Consider the following 21987-nt stretch of genomic DNA (forward strand, 5'->3'; position numbering starts at 1 on the left):
GTTGAATTTGAGGTGCCTATGGGCAACAGACGAACGGCGGAGGGTTGGAATTGTGAGAAAGGAGTTCAGGAGTAAGGAACGATCTACATACAGCTGTCAATGTGGAAGCCAGCCGAGAAGCGGTAGAGTTCTTTGGGATAACGGAGTCTACTCATGGCGGACAAGTGGATGGGTGGCAAGAACAGTCATGAACGGACTTCAGGATGTTGATGAGAAACCAGAGTAGTGTCAACCCCCAGTAACAGAGGGCGAGGGACCCGCACACTATCAGCAAATCCACGTGTTGTGTTATCACTTCTCTCCAAATCCCATTTTCCAGAGGTGGGAGCTCAGATGGAGTAGATGTTTTTCATGAGGCCACGCACCTGGTAAGCAGTGTAGCCAGGGTTGAAAGCTGAGACTCTGAGCGTGCAGGAAACACAAAATGGCTAAAAGGCAAGAATTTCGAGATATGGCCAAAATCAAGAAAATGACTCTTGGATGACTGAACTTTGGGAATCACTGTTCTAAAGGCAGGATTTCACAGATTTGGAAGTTGATATCTAGTCTTCCCGTAGTTGCCTCTTCAAAACATGTCTAAGCCATTTTAAAGAAATTGGGCCACCGCAATGCTGTCTGTGCATTAGGTACCTTATTAAAATTCTCCTGGCTTCCAAATGCCTTCTAAATATAACACATCAAACCAGCCCCCTCTGAAATCAGGAATTAGCCAACCTGGGTGCACAGAGGACTTTGAAAATCTCTCATCTCTGCTCTCAATGGTAATCAAATCTTCCCCAGACTTCTTGTTTTCCGGATTTACCCAGGGCCCCGTGATTTTTATCAGCAATTTATTTTTCTCTGGAAATGCCTACTTAGAAGACTCCAGGAGAAATCAAAATTAAATTGTTTTGCTGTTTTCTCTCTGTGCAATGGATGCAATCAAACATTACTTCCCCTGATTTTCTCTCGCTTCATTTTTAGGCGAGAAAAGATTTTTCGCCTGTTTTGTTTGTCCTCAGCTCACCCCTTCCCCAGCTGTGTTGACACCTTTCCTCATTAGAGGCAATTCATCCTTTAGCCATGCCGCTTTTGCAGCCCCCCACCCCCACCCCAGACCCCAATCCTGCCATTTGGGATGTGTTCCCACAGCCGGTGAGTCATACTGAGAGAGAATGGAGGATTCACGCAAGGAGGGCTGGACAGGACTTTCCGGTTCTATTTCTGCCAGCCCTAGGAAAGGCAAAATGACCCCAAGCAAGTCACCTCAGCTCAAGGTCCTTGGTTTCCTCTAGAACTAATCCCTTTTCCATAAATACGTTTGACAGCAACATCTGTATGTGGCTTTGTCTTCCCTTGGTAACAAATAATGCGCATTTATTCAGCCCTGGTCCTTCCCTTTATCTGGGGTACTTCCACAAAAAGAGAACTTGTGACTCTATAAAGTTGGGGGAAAAGAATCCATATGGTATAAACCTTGGTCCTGGAAAAACTAGGGGCAGGTTAAGGAATCCCTTCATGGTATAACAGTTTTCTTTTCTTTTCTTTTTTTTCTTTTTTTGAGACAGTCTTGCTATGTTGCCCTCAGTAGAGTGCTGTGACATCACAGCTCACAGAAACCTCCAACTCTTGGGCTTAAGAGATTCTCTTGCCTCAGCCTCCCAAGTAGCTGGGACTACAGGGATGCCCAACAATGCCCAGCTATTTTTTTGTTTCAGTGGTCATTTTTTAGCAGGCTGGGCCAGGTTCAAACCCGCCACCGTTGGTGCATGTGGCTGGTGGTGTAACCACTGTGTTACGGGCGCCATGCCAACAGTTTTCCACATATCCAACTCAAAGTAAGAAATTCCCTTCCTGAGGTCAAGTCATAAGCTTTTTTTATGGTAGGATATTAAATTCTCAAAAAATCCGTTCCTACCTGAAACCTGCCTTGATGACTGACTGGCACCCTCCTACCTCACCATGAACTTGACTACCCCGTTTGTTCATATAACTAGGGAGTATGTCTGCTATAATGCCTGTTACTCATAGAAGTTCCAGTTCCCTTCTCCTCTACTGTATATGTCAGGATGTTTGCAATTTCCCCCTTGTCTCATTTGATTATGACAACAGCTGTGAAAAGTAGACATCATCGTCTCGTTTTATAGATGAAGAAACTTGGTTTACAAAATTAAGCAAATTCCCTTGTTACTCTTAAGATTCATGTTCCAGCCTTTTTGAAGCCCAAGTCCTCAAAGTTTTGTGAAACCACATTTTGTCTCTTTTTAACAAGTGATTATTTTCCTGTTTCCCCTATCCATGAGTGATGGCCTCCTGACCGCCTCCTGCTGGTGGCTCATGTGCAGCACGTGCACAGACACACATAAACCCTTAGGATTTAACCTCCTTGGAGGGTCTGCATCTTATTCTCTCTTTTCTCTCTCCCATTTATCTAAGCATCCTACAGTGTGTGAGTCTGATAAGTATTTGTGCAGTTGATTTGAGTATTTTCCTTAGCCCTAAAGACAAGACTCATATGGGCCATAGAAACAACCATCTTTTCATTTATTTATTTGAGATAGGGTCTTACTTTTGTCACCCGTGGTAGAGTACTGTAGCATCATAGCTCACAGCAACCTCAAAGTCCTGGGCTTATTTGCCTCAGCCTCCCAAGTATTTAGGACTACAGACGCCCACCACAACATCTGGCTGTTTTTAGAGATGAGGTCTTGCTTTGGCTCAGGCTGGTCTTGAGCCTGTGACCTCAGGCATCCCACCCACCTTGGCCTTAGAAGTGCTGGGATTACAGGCAAGAGCTACCACGCCTGGCCCACAGTTGTCCTATTTAGATAAAAAGTGAAAACTGAACGTCTTCAGTCCCAGTTGACGACATTTGAACATTTCTAAGAGAACATTGAGTGTTTGTTATTCAAGTGAGTTCAGGTGTTTTTTTTTTTTAAATCTTTGCCACACCCAAAGAATTCTTCCTTTCTGGGCCTGAGGATGACCTAGGGATGACTAATGTGCTCTCAGGAACTGGTATCAGCCTCACGGCCCAAGGTCATCTCCCACAGCTCTCCCTTTTCCACAGCACCGTATTAGTCTTGCCCTTGGGAGATCGTCTCTGCATAATTTATAATTGCAGACAGTGAGCTGATCTCCCTTGGCCTTTTCGTGAGGAAACCTGTACAGCTTGGGCTAAGGATGTGTTTCTACTCTGAGCTTTCCCATTGGCTCCTGGCAGAGCGCACAGGGCTAGGACCAGCCTGAAACTTTTAAAAACATTAACTTTTCAGATTAGTATAAACTTTAACTCAAAACCTACTTACATATACAATACTAGGGGAGACACTTTCTTCCCACTCACTGCCTAAGCCAAAACAGATAAGATTTCATGCCCTCTTCCAGAAATAGTGGACAGATTTATTTTTCCTAGTCTATCTTTTCATTAGACAAATAGCATTTTAAGTCCCCGAGGGGACTCAGTTTCAATTTTCTGCCTATTTTGAGACCAAGGCCTTTTCTCTGACCCCATAGTGGCTTCTGGTTCTTATGGAACCCCTCTCCCTTCCTCAGGGAAGCTTTAACTACAGTTCATGTTTGAAGCTGCTGATTTCCTAGGCTTAGCCTCTAGGACTATCCCCCCCTTTTTTTTTTTTTTAGCTCAGATACCTAGTTAAAAATATTTGCATGGCATGTGCAATCTCCTGCACACCAGCCTACCAAACACCTACATCCAGGAGTAGACTTCTGGCTACCCTGAGTAGCTTGCCTCCAAGGCAGTGATCTCCAAAAGGGGCTCAAATTCTTACCCAGAGGCACAGGAGTAAAGCTAAACCCTGAGTGGCTATCACACAAACAAAGACAGAACCAAGAGCATTTGTAGGCAGGCATATCTCTTCCAGAGACTGCCAGTGGTTGAGTCAAAGGTGCAGTGCTTAACTTTCCCTGTGGTTGAAGGACATTTTTAACAATTCATCCTTTCCAGGGAAGCTGTAGTTTGGAGAGTTTTGAAACTTTTAATTCTTGACTCAAGCCAGGAATCAAAGACTAAATCTCTTTCTTGGTGATCTTACATTGGAGGTGCCAATTTTCTCTAGGAGTTACCTTAGCATGTTTGAACCTTGATATTGTGTACATGTTTTTAAGGTGAACTTGATGTTTTTTTGGTGAGAATATCAGGTTAACTTTAGGGCCAGAAAAAAATATTATGTATAAACCATTATAGATGAAAATGGGTCCATGTTCTTAAAGCTATGTATATCCTCTTAAAGTGAAAAAAAATACATAAATTGGATGTCTGATACATTTTGTCCAGCATTACAATGTATTTTATAGAGGGAGAATTTCCTTCATGGCATATATTGCAAGATATTTTCTTCCCTGCCTCACCCCAACCAGAATTTAAGCTGCTTGAGGACAGAGACCTCTGTTTAATCCACCGTTTTATCCCAGCAGCATGGTCAGTTTTGTAATCATAGTCACATTGAATGAATGGATAAATAAATTAGAAGTATGAGGAGGACTTGACTCTGCTCTAAAGAGTTAAGTCCTCTTTGGTCTCTTTGGTGTTACAGAGATGCAAGGCTCATACACCTACTATACATCCTTTAAATCCATCCATACAACCCCCAACATCACTTGAAGATGTTTCTGGCCTTTATTTCCGCATTGAAGATACTTCCCTTCAGCCTTCATAGATGAGGACAATTGAAATGTCTCTCATGTAGACATCCTTCCTCCATCCTCCTCTAACAATGTGTCAGCATTGCTATTGTTGGGGTTATTAAGGACTGTGCAGGGAATAGTCACGGAACACTGTACACACACATATGCATGCACACACACGCGCGCATTGAACCCTTCCGATTTTCCAGGAGGTGATTTGGACGGCTCTTCCCCACGTGATGACTGGGACTCAGCGATGCCCAGTGCAAAAGATACGGTAACCTTCACTTCTGGTCACGTCACATCTCAGCTTACCAGGGAAGAGTCCCAAGATTCCTCTCTTCAGTCCCAGCCGATGACATCTGAACATTTCCAAGAGAACATTTGGTATTACTCAAGTGAGTTCAGGTTTTTGTTTCTTTTTTAAATCTTTGCCACTCCCAAAGAATTCTTCCTTTCAGAGCCTGAGAATGACTTAGGGATGACTCACGTGCTCTCAGGAACTGGCATCAACCTGTGTGAGGAGGGAGGACGAGGGGCCAAAGCCCCTCCACAGAGATGACTGCCTTAGGGTGTCATCTTAGAGGCCTCAGAAGCACTGTGTTTGAGAGCTTATTTTTTTTTAAACCCTAAAAACATATGGTAAAATGTCAACCTTTAATAAATCAGAGCAGAGAGTACATAGGTGCCTACCATGTTGCTCTTTATATTTACCTGCGCATTTGACACAAACATAAGGAAAAGGGAGGAGGAGAAGGAGGACATCTTTTAATGCTATCCTCCTGGCAAGTAAAAGCCAAAGATAGAAAGATATTGGTATTTCCTGTGAGGAGTAAATCTGGAATGAGTCCAACGAGCCTGGCCTGCACTCTGACTTGCTAACATGAGGTTAATCATGTTTGGACGCGACGTTGCATCAGGTTGCTGCTGTGTCATCAGCTTGTCATCCACCGAGATTCAGAGCCCAGCTCCCTACGTGTTAGCGGTAACTCAGAAGCAGTTGACCAAAGTCTCTCAAACTTCACATTTTCATCTCTTCCTGGAGATCTTCACAATTCCTACCCTGTAATGACTAAAACCACCCACATAAAGCACTTAGCAAACTGTGTCACATCCACCGAATAATCAATGCGGAGTTATTAATGCACAAGGTTGAGGCTAAATGAAAAAACAAACTGCTCTATTTGCCTCCACAAAGTCATGACTATTCACTTCACTGGACACTACTCTTCCACCTCCCGAGACCCATATGCTCTGGGTCTTTTTGCTCCAGCACAGCTACTAGATAAAGCCCAACAAACCATAGCAGCCTTTAACATTTTAAGTTTCATTTTGAGGTGACACAGCACTTTCCTTCCACGTCACCCCCAGAGCTCTGCATCTGTCTCTATTGGAGACATTTGACTTCACTAGGTTTTGAAGCCCTGGGTGGACAGGGTCTGCCTCTTTGGTTAAAGTCCTTCTCATGCAGGTTTCGTGTGTGCATTCTGTCCCAGGAGATGCTTCAGCGCTAAGCATATAGACACGGACAACATCATTTATGTCTCTTGGGGCTTTTTGAGTTCCAATGAGCGGAAACCCACTTCACACTGGATTAATCAATAGCCAAATGTATTGACTCCTGTTGGTGAAAATTCCAGGCGTAGAGTTCAGGACAGTGTCAGTCTCTATCCTTTGTCACCTCTTCTCTTCCATGTCTGTGTTATTTTTTAAAAGGATCTCTCTCTGTGATGGTTCTGCTGCCTCTGTGCTTACACCTTTCACCCTTCTAAGTTTCTCTTTTGGGAAAAGAGATCATAAGACTACACAGATATGACAAGAGCCCCAGAAATGAGATTCACTGATTCTGGAAGTTCCCCATTTCCATTGAAAAAACTTTGCCAGTAAGGATTCCAAACTCCAAAAAGCTTGGAAGGAATCAGGAGGAATATCAGAGAAATCAGTAACTCCACCTAAACTGTGAGCTAAGAGAAGGAGAGAGGTGATTCCCCAAGAAATAGATGGCTGAGTCCAACAAGCTTGCAGTCTAGCAGGGAAATGAGGGCAATAACACCAATTTCAGTAGTGTGAAAAGAGAGCTGATGGAGACAGGAGCAAGGTATAGGGAAAGGGCAGGGGAGGAGCCCGAGAAATCATGGTAGGCTTCCTGAAGGAGGTTGAGCCCAAATAGGGAATAAATAAATGGCTACTGAAGGAAGAAATCAGGAAATAACTCTTCCAAAGTCACACAACTCATATGTTGGTAGAACTCAAATTTGAACCCATTCATCCTTCAGTACCCACGACTAGTGCTCTTGTCAAATTTTTCAAGCTGCATTTGTTTCTATGAGGAAATGTTTTTCCAATTCTGCATGAAATCAGGAGTGGCTAAGAATAGAAGCACACTTTAGAAGGATGGCTGAGTGCTCAATTGAACTCACAATAACATACTTAATCCGCAGTGTACATGAAATACTGTGCATTGGCAGTCACGTAATTTACTACTGCAATGTTTTGAATTGCCAATCTTCAGTATTCCACCCCCATTGTGGGCTAACTAGGTTTTGTTAGCTAACTCAATCCTCATTCATAGCATAAATAGCAAAAATAAATGCATTCTTAGCACAAAGTCATTCCAAGTTTTAAACAACGCTTGCAGAATTGAGCTTTTGGAGCATTCGGTGACAATTAAGTTGTGGCCCCTCCTTTAGATCTTTATGTGGTCATTCTTAAGCCAGCCCTGATTTCTTGGAGGGGATCAGAGTAATACTCAGGTTCATCATTGGTTTAACTCTTATGTTAAGAATTGCTGGAGGATTTGTAGTTTCCACAGGGGCTTGAAAGCCCTGAAATATTTTACTGATGCAAAGAGTTTTGCAAAGACAAATATTGCATAATATATGTTCTCTTTTTGGTCCTTTGAGACTTCCAGTATGCAAAGTTGCAATTGTCTGTCCTTTCCCCACTTCAGACAAAACATTATGTTCTGTCTAGATGTAGTTTTAAAATCTTGGCTCTGACAACTCATAGTGGTGTGACCTTGGGCAATTTCATCATTTCTCTCAGTCTTGGTCTTCTCAATTGCAAAACTAAGAAAATGGTACCTGCCTAAAATCGTTGCTGTGCTGATTAAATGAAGTGATGTATAAAAGCTCTTTGTGAATTATAAGGCACTCTACAGATTTTAGGCATTCCTATCATTACTGTCATCTTCATCAGTGTCAAATCTCTGACATTAGCATAAACTCTACAAAGCCTTTTCCTAACAGTAAAGGAAAAGGCAAGCCCAAGACTGTATAAATTGTATATTCTTTTATAAGAATTTATAGACATTTTCTAATGAATAACCCTGTATATTATTTTGTTATTTATGACAAATTGCTTGTACTGAAATACCCTTCAAAAATATCTTTTTTTGTGGGTAGAAAAGAAGTTTGAGTATGCTTTTCTTGTTCTATTTAATCAGTGATGATTTCTAATTCATTTATTTTTATTCTTTCTATTAGAAACCAGTTTGTCACAAGAGGTCTCCTTTCGGGCAATCCTGCTTGCTGTGTGCTTAGTCAGTTTTGCGTGTGCAAGGTAATTCCGATTTTCATGCAGCGGTTATTTCCTATTTACTGAAGTGTAATTGATTGATGACTCCCTTGCATTTTTCCCCAAAACATTTTAGATAGCTCTATGGTTAAGATAGGCTCACTTGTCTGTCCATTTTAAGTGCCTGTTTCTCTCTCACCACCCCTCCCATCTTCTTACAAAGCATACAAAAACCAGTGCAACTTGCTTAAAATTGGATTTTACCCCATATCATCCTTTGTGTAGAGTTTCATCGACTCCTGCCACAGGTGCGGTCTAAGTGCCTGGTCTGGAGTTCAAGGGCCCTTGCAGTCCCTCCTGAAAATCCACCTTTCCCATATATGTGAATATCCAAACGTAAAATGTCTTTTTGCCTACTATGGGCATATTCCCGCTCTCCCCTCTGTTCTGCATGTTCTTCTCCCTTCTGGTCCTTCCCTAGTCCCCAGGGCAGTGATCAAGCTCCTTGGTGCTGAGCCCACTCGTGCCCCAGGGCCTTTGTACCTGCTGTGGACTCTGCCTCATTCAAGCCTTCTCCAGCCAGTGATTTGACTTTCTTTGAGAATCTGTTCAAATGTCACATTATCAGAGAGACTTTCTGCGACAACCCTGTATAAATAGCACACCTCTCTGTCACACACACCTTGTTTTTCCTTTTGTCAGAGCCCCTGTCTCCCCAAACCTACTAAATGTTCACTTGTCTAAATGTCATCTTGCTCACCTTCAAGACTGAGCTGCCTGAGAGCAGAGACACTCTGACTCCCTCCCTGCTCTATTCTCAGTGCCAGGGCTTATCAATATTTGCTGAGTCAATAAAACAAGGGTGAATAGTCAAATCCGGAGCTCCTTATGGTCCTTGAACTCTGCCCAGCAACTGCTACCTGCTCTTGAGTCCCACATCTTGGGGGCCCAATCTTAGCCCCACTTGGGGAGCTGCTTTTTTTTAAAGATACAAAGTCCTAGATCCCATCTCTTGAGATACTAATTTAGATCTACTAAGAACTGATGTTAAAAAATAGCTTCCCAGATAATTGTGGGGTTTGAAAAGCATTTTTAGATCACAATGGGACCAAAAGAACAAAAGGGGGGAAGGAGGTCCTATGGTTAAAAATAAATTTGCAAAATTATGCATTCTATATTCCAAGCTGGAGGATCATGATGTGTACCAGTATAATAGAGGTTCAGTGAAATCGTGATGAAGACACATGTGTAGCTTGGTTTCACTTGGTGTTTTCCAAACCTCCAAGTTGAGTAAGGAAGACTTTCTTTTATTTCACAGAACCATTAATGAACTATTCCTTGGGTTAGTTTTTGTTTAAACTCCCCCCCACACCCTTCATCAATGGCACCTAACTCTCAGTCCTTTGAGAGTGAGCGGATTTAGAAACTTGCTTCCAAAAAGTATGGAAATGGGCTTAGCGCCTGTAGGTCAGTAGGTAGAATGCTGGTCACATGCACCGAGGCTGACAGGTTCAAACCCAGTCCGGGCCAGCTAAACAATGACAACTGCAACAACAACAACAACAACAACAAATAGCTGGGTGTTATGGCGGGCACCTGTAGTCCCAACTACTTGGGAAGCTGAGGCAAGAGAATCACATAATCCCTGAGGTTGCTATGAGCTGTGACGCTCTGGCACTCCACCAAGGGTGACATAGTGAGACTGTCTCAGAAATTTAAAAAAGTATGGAAATGAAGGGGGAAAAGGCAAATTTACAGGGAAGAAACTGAAAAAACACTATCTCAGTGAACAAGTCAGAATCAGCAGCGATGAGTTATGCCTGGTGTCCTTTACCATGTGAGAGGATTAATAAATTGTAGTTATGTGTATATCACGTGGAATATTATTTAGCTACAAAAAATAAGAGATTCTCTTTTGTAACAACCTGGACAGATTGAGATTATCCTAGGCAATGTATCACAAGAATGGAAAAATAAGTATCATATGTACTTAGTACCAATTTGAAAGTAGATAATAACTGCAGGCTCACATGGGAGAGAAACAAACTTAAATTCAAATAGAGGGAAATAGAAGAGGACTTGGTAAGTTCCCACCCACTGGGTACATTGCACAGGTAAGTGGCAGACTTCCTGGGTGAAGAACACAACTACAACCAGACCTTAACTGTGCAAAAGCAATTTATGTAACCTTAATAGTAAGCTGAAATTAAGAATAAGAAGTTACATTGATTACATTACCCTGGACACAAGGGAGAGAATTTCACTTCACTTGTGTGGTCTTGAAAACCTCAGTTTAATCATAAGAAAACAGAAAAATCCCAAATTGAGGGGCATTCGTCACATTTTCTAATTAGAATTCCTTAAAACTGTCAAGGTCATCAAAACTAAGAGGAGTCTGGCTACATGTAACATGGTAACCTAGATGGGTTCCTGATGAGAAAAGGGAAGAGACTGAACCCCAAGGAAGCACGGAGTTGGGATAATAGCAGGGCACCAAGGTTGTTTCCTCAGTTGTGCCAAAGCCACCATAGTAATAGAAGACACTAGTAATAGAGGACATTGGCTGAGGGCCGTGGGAACCTTCTGTCCTGTATTTTGCGATTTCTCTGTGTATCTAAATTATTCTATATAAAAAGGTTAAGTAAAAGGGATTCTTATAAAAGAAGTACAGACACGGGCAAGTGTGTGGAATTTTCTTACAGATAGGTCCGTGACCGCAGACAGACTGGAATCCATGTGATTACACACAGGTTCAGAAGTGTTTGATTTTAGAAATTTTTTTTAGAGATTGGAATATTTAAATATACCAAAAGGAGCTATCTTGGGGATGGGACCCATGTCTAAACACAAAATTCATTTATGTTTCACATGCACCTTATACACATAGCCCGAAGGGAATTTTATACGATATTTTTCATAATTTTGTGCACCCATCACATGAAGTGTGGAATTTTCCACTTGTGTCGTGTCGGCGCTCAGGGAGTTGTAAATTTTGGAGCATTTCAGAATTTAGATTTTTAGATTAGTTTTGCTTTGCTTGAAGCATCCCTAGTCAATTATCACAGGGGCAAGAATAGTGGTCAATAGTGGGTGACAAGGGACAGCAAAGGGACCCTAGAGGGTCCTGGCAATATTCTTCTCTTCATCTGGGTAGCAACTACAGAGGTTGATGTAAAAAATAAAAATCAAGATATGCACTTTATATACTTACTGTACATATGTTAGAGCTCAATTTAGAAAAAGTTTTAAAGATGTGAAGAGCTGCCTAGAAGGATACCATCAGATTTTAGCGATGACTGCTTATGGATGGTGAGATTTTTTTTTTTTGATATTTTCCTTTCTCTTTGGTATTTATTTTTCGTCTCTCTCAAATGATTCATATTTTGAAAATAAAGACAGTAAAGACATTATTCTTTTTTAAAACAATCTATCCCCTCCTGGGGAAAAAACACCCTTCAGATTGGCAAAAGTCCAACTGTTTAGTAACACACTTTTTTGGCAAGGTTGGGGAGTAGCAGACATGTTGCTTCGTTGCTGGTGAAATTTTAACAAATTTATACTTAAAACCCCTAGGTAGGGAGGTTTGACAATTTTTACCAAATTTATAAATGCATATCTGCTTTGGACAAGCCATATTCTTTTAAGGAATTCTCTGCACATACGCTGACAATGTATAAAATGACATACAGAGAACGCTGTTTACTGTGTTTTTAAATAGTTTTGAAAGTCATTTTTTTAAGAGGTCATTTTTAGATGCTTACTATATTCACAAACTATCAGTTAGCATAATGTTTTCAAGGTTCCTTACATTGTAACATTCTTTTTATTAAATCGTGGCTGTGTACATTAATGCAATCATGGGGTACAATGTGCTAGTTTTACACACAATCTGAAATGCTTTTGTCAAACTGGTCAACATAGCCTTTACAGCATTTTCTCACACGTACCCTTGTAAGATGCACTGTAGGTGTGGTCACACCAACTACTCTCCCTCCACCCATCCTTCCCCCTAGATATTTGGGGAACACTTAGAGAACTAAAAATAGACCTGCCATGTGATCCTACAATTCCTCTACTAGGTATATATCTGGAAGACCAAAATCACATTATAACAAAGATATTTGTACCAGAATGTTTATTGCAGCCCAATTCATAATTGCTAAGTCATAGAAGAAGTCCAAGTGCCCACTGACCCATGAATGGATCAATAAATTGTGGTATATGTACACCATGGAATATTATGCAGCCTTAAAGATGGAGACTTTACCTCTTACATGTTTACATGGATGGAGCTGGAACATGTTCTTCTTTGCAAAGTATCTCAAGAATGGAAGAAAAAGTATCCAATGTACTCAGTCTTACTATGAAACCAATTTATAGTTTTATGAGAGCTATAACCCAATTGTAACATTCATTTTTATGGCTCAATAATATTCCCATGTAGGGCTACCTGTGGCTCAAAGAATAGGGCACTGGCCCCATATACCAGGGGTGGTGGGTTCGAGCCCAGCCCTGGCCAAAAACTGCAAAAAATAATATTCCCATGTAGATGTGATTTTTACTGTTTTATTCAATCACTTAATGAATCGTGCCTACCAGTAGATCATTATGACCAGTGCTGCTAGGAACATGGGTGTACCAGTTTTTGTGTGAACATATGCTTTCCTTTTCCTTGGGTAAATACCTAGGAATGGAATTTCGGGGCATATGGTAACACTATGTTTAACATTTTTAGGGACTGCTGAAACACTTTCCAAATGGACTGCATTATTTTACATCCCACCCACAATGTATGAGGGATCCAAATTTTCCTCATCCTTGACGTCACTTGTTATTGTCTCTTTTGGGTTAGAACCGTCCTAGTGGGTGTGGTATGATATTTCACTGTGATTTTGATTTGCATTTGCTTGACGGCTAATGATGTTGACCGTGTTTTCATATGTTTTAGACATCTGTGCATCTTCTTTGCAAATTATCTATTCAAGTACTTTGCCCAATTTTTAATCTGGTTGTGTTTTTATTGCTGAATTATGAGTCCTTTGTACATTTTGGTTGTTAACCTCTTACCAGATACATGATTTGCAAATAGTTTCTCCTGTGGGTTACGTTTTCACTCTGTTGATTGCATCCTTTGAGGCACAGAGGTGTTAAGTTTTTTATATAGTCTATTTTATCTATTTTTGTTGTTGTTGCCTGTGCTTTCTGTGTCAAACTGAGTAAGTCGTTGCCAAATCTAGTGTCATGAAGTCTTCCCCTAATGTTCTGTTGTAAGTGCTTTTATAGTCTTAGCTCTTATTCAGGTTTTTAATTCACCTCCTGTTTTTGTTTGTGGTCTAAATTAAGGGTTGAACTTCATTCTTTTGCATTCAGTGTAGTAAGTTTTGAAATTGGAAAAGTGTGAGTCCTCTAGGTTTCTTTCTCAAGATCATTTTAGCTTTTTGGGGTCCCTTGAACCTCATTTTTGCAATAGCAAAAAATAGAAATAATCCATATATTCATACATAGATTGGACAAATAAATTAGTTTTCTCTAAACAGAATGCTATGTGGTTGTGAAGTGCCATAGAAATAGATTAAGTGATAAAGTTAGAGAGATGGGGACAGAGGAAGGGAGATCTGCACCAATAAGGACTTCCAAGATATACATTATTCACAATTAGGAAGCACAGCATTGGATATAGCTGTTCCTAAGGACACTCAGGATTGATTCCAGGACTTCCCTTGGGTACCAAAATCTTCTTATATAAAATGGCACAGTTAGTAGTTGCCTATAACCTACATATATCCTCTTATATACTTTAAATCATCTCTAGATTTACAATGCAAGGTAAATGCTGTGTAAATAATTGTCATACTCTATTACTTTAAAATTCATATTTTGTATTAGTGTTACTTTATTACTGTTTAAAAAATGTTTCCAATTCTTGATTGGTTGGGTCCATGGAACACAGATATGGAGGAGCAACTGTACTTCAGGATGCCATCTAGTGTGGTGATACATACTTGTATATTATTTTGTTTTAAATCATCTTTTGTTTCTTATTTATTGTAGCTCTTTTATTTAGATGTGTAGGCAGATGGATTACTTATGAACTTTATTTCAAGAGAGAAGAATTATTTTATTAAATGGAATGATCATTTGTGAAAGAGAGTGGTAGGGCTGGGTGCTCTGGGCAGCATTTTTACAGTAAGTGAATGCTGTGGGATTTAGAGGAGAGGGTAAACTAGACCTCTACCCACCCACTGCTGTGCCTGTGGTTCAGATGTATCTTGAGCTACTTTTTTTTTTTTTTGGAGAGAGAGTCTCACTCTTGCTCAGGCTGATCTCAAACCCCTGAGTTCAAGCAACCCACCCAACTCAGTCTCCCAGAGTGCTAGGATTATAGGCATGAGCCATCATGCCTGGCCTATCTTGAGCTATTGCAAGTATCATGTTTCCCCCAAAATAAGATACTGTCTTATATTTATTTTTTCTCAAGACACACTAGGGCTTATTTTCAGGGGATGTCTTATTTTTAGTAAGTATAATACAACAATCTACATTTATTCAAATACAGTTAAGTCATCTTCTTCTGGAACCTGACAGGGGGGAACCGACCTCGTTGGTGAGGCTTGGGCTAGTGATTGTGAACTCCTTTCCCCTAGCCGTTCACATGTGCGCAATAGGATGCCTGTGACTGAGGTTACCACACACACACCCGCACAAGTGTGAATGGCTCGGAGAAAGGAGCTGTGGCAGATGAAAGGTATTCCAGTCTTCCTTACCACTCTGCTCTGAAATGCAGGCATGGCTAAGCACATATGCTGCATAACCACACTCATCACCAGGTCTTATTATTGGGGTAGGGCTTATATTTAACAAATGCATAGAAATCCTTCTAGGGCTTATTTTGGGGTAGGTCTTATTTTCTGGGAAACACGGTAGCCTCGTAACTAATTTTCCTCCCACCAGCCTTGTGCCTCCCTGTGTCTCTATGAGACTCAATCAGATGACATATTTAAGTCCAGATCCTTAGCAAGCTTCAGATCTGCTTCTCCCATCTACCCATCTTTCTTCCATCCATTCCCCTCCTCCAGAGTCCAGCAGTGCCAGACACCCCACATTACCCTTCCCCATTCTTATCTGTTAAACACCAAGCTCCTTTATAACTCCTGCCTTTGTAAGCACTCTCTCCACAGATATAATAGTTTTCCTCCTTAGTTAAATCTAGCTGGGGAACATCTACTCCCATGGTGATGGCTATACTGCCTTAACTATCCTTTAGTTTTTCTCTTCCTGCTTTAGTTATTTAAACATTTGTATCAGTATATACTCGTGGATTTTCCTTTTATACTCTGGGTTACAATCTGATATTTATGTTGACTTTCTTGCTCAAATTGCTCCCACTTTTGCTATTGGGATACTCTTTCCTGTATCCTTTCACATATTCCTATTTAAAAAAAATTTTCTTCTTGCTTCTGGCACTACCAGAAGGCTCATCGTGGATTTTCCCTGCCCAAACCTGAGCCATTTTTCTAAGAACTCCTAGTTCCTTGTATTGCAGAATATTAGAAACCAAGATCTAGGTGTTGGATGTGCTTGGCACTCCTGGGATGTTATTGCTTATAGGCCCTGCCAGTAGATGAATGAGGAAACATGTATAAAAATCAGTCCGTGCATGTATACGTGTCAAAAGTTCTGTATCTGTCCATATAAAGCTTACTATGAGTTCATACTGACATATCTACCTCTAGTCCAGTACCACACGGCTCACTCTGCCCTCAACTGATGTACCTGCAGCCTCCTGCTCCGGCAGGAGGAAGCCAGGTGCCCACCAGCAGCCAGATACAGGCACTTGTTCAGTCTTAGGACGAACATACAGAAGTCTCAGAATCATGTACCCACACCTGGCTTAGAGTTCCAGCCGAAACTTTCCCAAAGTTATTTAGGCCAGTGCCTTTGTCTCCACTATGACCCATTTTGAGTTAAGTTTTGGGTAAGTTATGGTGCAGATGTGGAGGTTTATTCTTCTGCATGTGAATATCCAATAGTTCTAATACCTTTTGTCAAAAAAACAAAACTATCCTTTCTCCTTTGAATTTCTTCTGCACCTCTGTTAAAAATCAGTTCCTATGTCTGGATGGGTCTATTTCTGGGCTAATCTCTTTCATTGATCCATGTGTCTATTATTTTGTCAATACTACACTATTTTTATTACTGCAGTTTTATAGTAGATCTTGAAATCATAGGTCTATCGTAAGTCTAAAAGGGTTGGGAATGCATCATTTGTGTGCTAAACTTGAGCAATGCTATTGTTTCAGATGGTTTATGGAAGGAATGTTAGCCAGTGTCTTCACATGCTTGCTGTTGGTAATGGTAGCTTGTAAGTATCTGTTGCTAAAATTATCACTGTGATTCCTGTATTTCATTCCAAATTTGTCATTTTAAAATGATTTTTAAATATTTTCTATTTCTCACCCAAGATGCTGCAAAATCATTGTTTTTCAGCCTTGCCAGCTATTTCAAAGCCACGACTTATATTGGGTGAGTTACCTATGTTATCATCGTTGTCTGAACAAACATGACCATAATCTGGTATCTGGGGAGTGTTTCTGCTGGATAATAGATGGCAATTACTACATACAGGAAATGTCCTACTCATTCATGCTGAAGACTACTTTCTGTTCCTGCTAAAATCTAATAATGTTATCCTAATCCTAAATTCTTATATCAAAATAGATAGAATAGTGTCCTTTCATATCATTCTAAAAGTGCTTTTATAGATTCATAGCACTGCACTTTATAAATACCTCATATTAAGAAGACCTTTATGTTATAGCTTCCCAAATAGCTGGCAAACTGCCCATGAAATGATCTCAGTTACAAAATGTGATTTCTCTGTCCTCTTACTCATTTTATGATTTCCCTAGGTGGCAAGAGCCATGGTTCAGCATTTTTCAATGGGGTTATTGGGGTCTGGGTGAGATGCTCACAGAATTTCAAACAGTCTGCAGAACACTATCCTCTCACAACATGAACTGTGTTAATTACCTTCACTTCAACATGGCTTCCAGGGCAAACTCCCATAACTTGGAGACCAAGGTCTATAAACTCACTGTGACACTCTTGAAACTATGTTTCCCTGTTTATGAAATCTTTGCATTAATTCTGAAATCACGGTAGGGTTTAAGTGAAGATTTATTTTGTTTAGGAGTATAGCCAACATTGACTTACTTTGAGTGATGCTTCCCATAATCTCTACATATTCCAGGTTTCTGGAGATGGGTATGGATATAGCTAAGTTTTGTTTAACCTGATATTTAGAAAATTGGGTTTGGGGTATCCCAAAAAGCCCTTACCCTTGAAATCAAAAAAATTCCTTTAGAATGCTTCTAGGACACTTATATCCTTCCCTCCAGGTACAGGAAGTTCCCTGGGTCTGTACAGAGGCTTACAGACATATCTTACATGACATTCCTACAGTTTTGCTTATGTGCTTAGTTCCATGGGCTAAGATAATACCCTAGTCAGGACTGGACTAATAATGCAAAAGATTTTCCTCCAAAGAGTGATTTTATTACCTTTCAGAAATGGAAACATTATGGTTTGTCAGACAATGAATTGTTTAAATCTCTTATCTTTAGGTTTTAAGATGGGAGATAACAGCCAGAGAAATCAGACAAGAGAAAGGAATAAAGAGTATCCAGTTGGGAAAGAGAAAGTCAAACTTTCATTTTTTGCTGATGAAATGATCTTTTATCTAAAAAAACCCCAAAGATTCCAGGAGACTCTTGGATTGATTAATAAATTCAGCAAAGTCTCAGGTTACAAAAATCAATGCATGCAAATGCATTCCTATACACCAACAGCCAAACTGAGAGTCAAATCAAAGACTCAATACCATTCGCAATATCAGAAAATAACACACTTAGGAATATAGTCAACCAAGGAGATGAAAAAGTTCCATAAAGAGAACTACAAAACACTGAGGAAAGAAATTGCACATGACACAAACAAATGGAAAAAACGTTTCTTGCCCTTGGATCCGTAGAATCAACATTATCTTCATACTACTTACACTGATTTATAGATTCAATGCAATCCCCTTCAAAATACCAATGACATATTTCACAGATCTAGAAAAATTAATTCTATGCTTCATTCGGAAACAGATAAGGGCCCAAATAGCCAAAACCATCTTAAGAAAAAAGAACAAATCTGAGAGTATCACCTTAGCCGACTTAAAACTATATTACAAGGCTATAATAATCAAAACAGCATGATATTGCCACAAAAATAGAGATATAGACCAATGGAACAGAACAGAACTCAGATATAAAAGCACACACACCCAGTAAACTGATCTTTGACACAGCAGACAACAACATACACTGAGGTAAGGAAGCCCTGTTTAATAAAAGCTGCTGAAAGAATCAGACAGCCACATGGAGAACGAAACAGTGTCCATCTCTCACCACTCGCAAAAATTCAAGATAGATAAAAGACATAAGTGCAAGGCATGAAATCCTGAGAATGCTAGAAGAAAATGTTGGAAAAGTTCTAGATATCAAAGAATTTACGAAGATGACTCCAATGGCAATCACAGCAACAACCAAGATAAATGGGATTTGATTAAACTAAAAAGCTTCTGCCCAGCTAAGGAAATAATCAACATATCAAGTGGACAACCTACAGAATGGGAGAAAATATTTTCAAACTATACATTCCATAAAGGGTTACTGACTAGAAAGGGCTATTCCTACAAATAACTCAAGCAAGTCAGTAAGACAAATGGCCCTCACTAAAAATTGGGTAAAAGACATGAACAGAAGCTTTTCAAAAGAAGATAAATGGCTAATACATGAAAAAATGCTCAACATCACTAATCAGGGAAATTCAAATTAAAACTATAATGAGATATCACCTTACTCTGGGTAGAATGGCTTTTAAAAAAAAATCCAAAGACAATCAATGCTGGCATGGAAGCAGAGAGATAGGAATACTTATACACTATTTGTGGCACTGCAAATTAGTACAACCTCTATGGAAAAAAGTATAGAGAGTCTTCAAAGAACTAAAAGTAGACCTACCATTTAATTCAGCAATCCCACAACTGTGTATTTACCCAAAGGAAAAAGTCATTTTATCAAAAGGACATCTGCACTTGAACATTAATTGCACGCCAATTCACAGTTGCAAAGATGAGGAATCAACCCAAGTGCCCATCAATTCATGAGTGGATTATCGAGATGTGGTACATGTATACTATGGAGTACTATTCAACTAGGAAGGATGAGCTCAGGCCTTTTGCAACAACTTGGGTGGAACTGATGACCATTATCCTAAGTGTAGTATCTAAAGAATGGAAAAACAAACACCACACGTATTCACTATTAAGTTGGAACTTACTGATGAGCACGTATGTGCAAAGGAGGAGGTAAAACTCAGTGGAAATCACGCAGGGAGGAGCGGGCAGAAGGGGATGGGTGAAAACCTACCTAATGTGTAGAGGGAACTCTATCTGGGTGATGGACAGTCTTAATCATAACAAAAGTGGTCTATGTAACCAAAAACATGTCTAACCTTAAATAAAGAAAATACAGAGCTTTAGAGAATGAGATCAGCAATGAACTTCCCTGGTTTCATCAGATTTTTTCTACTTATGTTTACCATTGTTTTTAAAATACTTAAAATATATATTTCCATCCTTCCATAAAACTAATAGAAAAATAAAAGGCAGCACTAGCCTCCTCTCTTGGGGAGCTCTATCAGGAGAGCAATGTTCCTGAGTGCTGCTCTGGTGTTTGCTGAGAAGCTTGTTTAAAGAGAGGATTTCTGAATCCTGATTTAAAGTCTTCTGAACCCAAATCTGAAGGATCTTAATTTGTATTATAACTTCAGGAAATTGTTTGCATTAGCAATGAGAATACTGGCAAGATCATGTCTAAAACCTTTGCGTCTTGATTTCTAAAGTGGGACCACTTCACTGACCAAAACCTGAGAACTTGTGATGTGCTCTATACTATATGGAGTGTCCAGTTGAGTTCAGCTGGCAATTCCAGAGTATCTACCATGGGTTAGACACCATTGCTAGGTGCCAAGGGAGCAATGTGAAGGCATGTGGTGATGCCTTTACAGTAACAGACATGTAGAGAGCAAGGTGAAGTGGCATTTCAGTAAGAGCAATTATAGGGTTAGTATAGATGCCAAGGGAATAGTAGGAGGGACGTTTCCCCAGACAAGGAGGGGTAGGGAGTGTGGGCAGGAAGGGCTTCTTGGAAAAACCAATATCTGATCTGCAGGGGTTGTATCACCTGTTTTTTCAGCACCTCCCACTGCTCGGAGCTAATTTTTTGTTCTCTCCTAAGTAAACACTCTAATCTACCACTTCAGTTGTGGGGTAAAATCCCTTCTTTGATATTGGTGTACATGCTTTAACTTGTTCTTTTCTGATTCCCACTTCATTTTCTGTTTTCCACCCAGCCAGCATAATACATGTACACAAACAGAAACACACACACACACACACGGGAGGTAGTTAGGTTGACTTCACACACACACACTTACAATTAAGACCCAGAAAAACAAGGACTACTAACTTCATTTGTATCCACCTCAAATGCCTTGAAAATAGCAGGTACTCCATAAATATTCATTAAGTTGAATATATTTGCTGCATCACATCTCTTGAAGTACTTCCTTGATAGTTAGGAGCGCTGCCTGTATATTAGAGATTTTGCAACTCTCTCCCTCATCTATAAACATGTTCAGAAGCTAATAAGCCAAAGACACGGTTATTAATTTCAAGAGTCAAGGATGACTCACAAGTCTCTAACAATCAATGATGAGACCCTAAAGAAGTGGAGGGCAAGTGCTGGATTTGGTTCAGCAAATATTAACACAGCTGCCGTCCCCGCCCCTGCCCATACTGAGCAATGTTGTTAGATTCGATGCCTCTTTACCATTTCTTGCTTCCCAAATCATATTCCCTTTTTATATCCTAATGCAATTTTCATTCAATTTTATTAAATTTGAAACCTGTGAGTGTAGGTTCTGTCCATCTTGTTCACTGTCATCCCAAGTATCCCACAGGTGCCCGTGTTGCCAGTCATGTGTCAGCATCAGCAGTGTACATGTCTCACGGAGTAACAAATAGGTGACAGCCGTTCCCTCTACTCAGATGGAGGAATGGATGTTCCTGCACATGGTGAATGAATAAATTGGGGGGATTAAAAATATGCTGAAAACCAATGCAAGACTATGATCCTAAGGGTGGTAATTTGGGGAAGAGAAAACAACATGGAATGGTAGTTAATTAAGCAACCGGCAGTGCTGAGAGGTTAAAACTTCTATAGCCTTTCAGATGAAAAAACAGCACTAGGAACCACTAGAGTGAAAGCAAAAAGAAAGTCACTCTAAGTTGAGGCTCCACGCTTCCTAACAGTTGTGATTATTCAAGCCGGGGTGTGTGTGTGGTGATTAGAGAGTATCTCTCGTGTGTAGGGATGAATTATGCATTTCTTTTCTTTCTCTGATCCAGATTTGCCAAAATTTGACAACCATTTAGCAATGCCGCTGATGAATGTCTTCCAACTGAATATCCAGAAATTGTCCGACTTTCAGTCTTAGTATCAGCTGCTTTACTGGGAGGGAATGAGCAACTGGATAGTTGAGAAAGATTTAATCTGACTATATGTTTAAAAAAAAGACTAAGTTTTTCCCTCACAATTGTAATATGCTCATGAAAATGTTAAATTGCTTTTCCTTTGGAAACACCTGCAGTTGGGAGGGAAAGGCCTGGGGAATGTGACGGGTCACCTGGAGCAAAGGTTCCCTCCTTGTTCCCCAAGGCAGTGGTTCCCAGAC

At 40.2% G+C, this 21987-nt stretch overlaps 1 protein-coding gene across 1 annotated transcript in view; it reads left to right on the forward strand.

Annotated features, from left to right (window-relative positions):
• Nucleotides 1-21677, forward strand: part of TMEM71 (transmembrane protein 71) — a 35706-nt gene extending 14029 nt beyond the window's left edge. The window contains exons 5-8 of the mRNA XM_012807000.1: nt 8112-8187; nt 16443-16504; nt 16605-16665; nt 21662-21677. Of these exons, the coding sequence (XP_012662454.1) occupies nt 8112-8187; nt 16443-16504; nt 16605-16665; nt 21662-21677 (215 nt within the window). The remainder of the gene's footprint in view (nt 1-8111; nt 8188-16442; nt 16505-16604; nt 16666-21661) is intronic.
• Nucleotides 21678-21987: the final 310 nt, after the last annotated feature.

This window comes from Otolemur garnettii, unplaced genomic scaffold (assembly GCF_000181295.1).
Source record: "Otolemur garnettii isolate 467f Iridium unplaced genomic scaffold, OtoGar3 scaffold00062, whole genome shotgun sequence".
Lineage (NCBI taxonomy): Eukaryota > Metazoa > Chordata > Mammalia > Primates > Galagidae > Otolemur > Otolemur garnettii.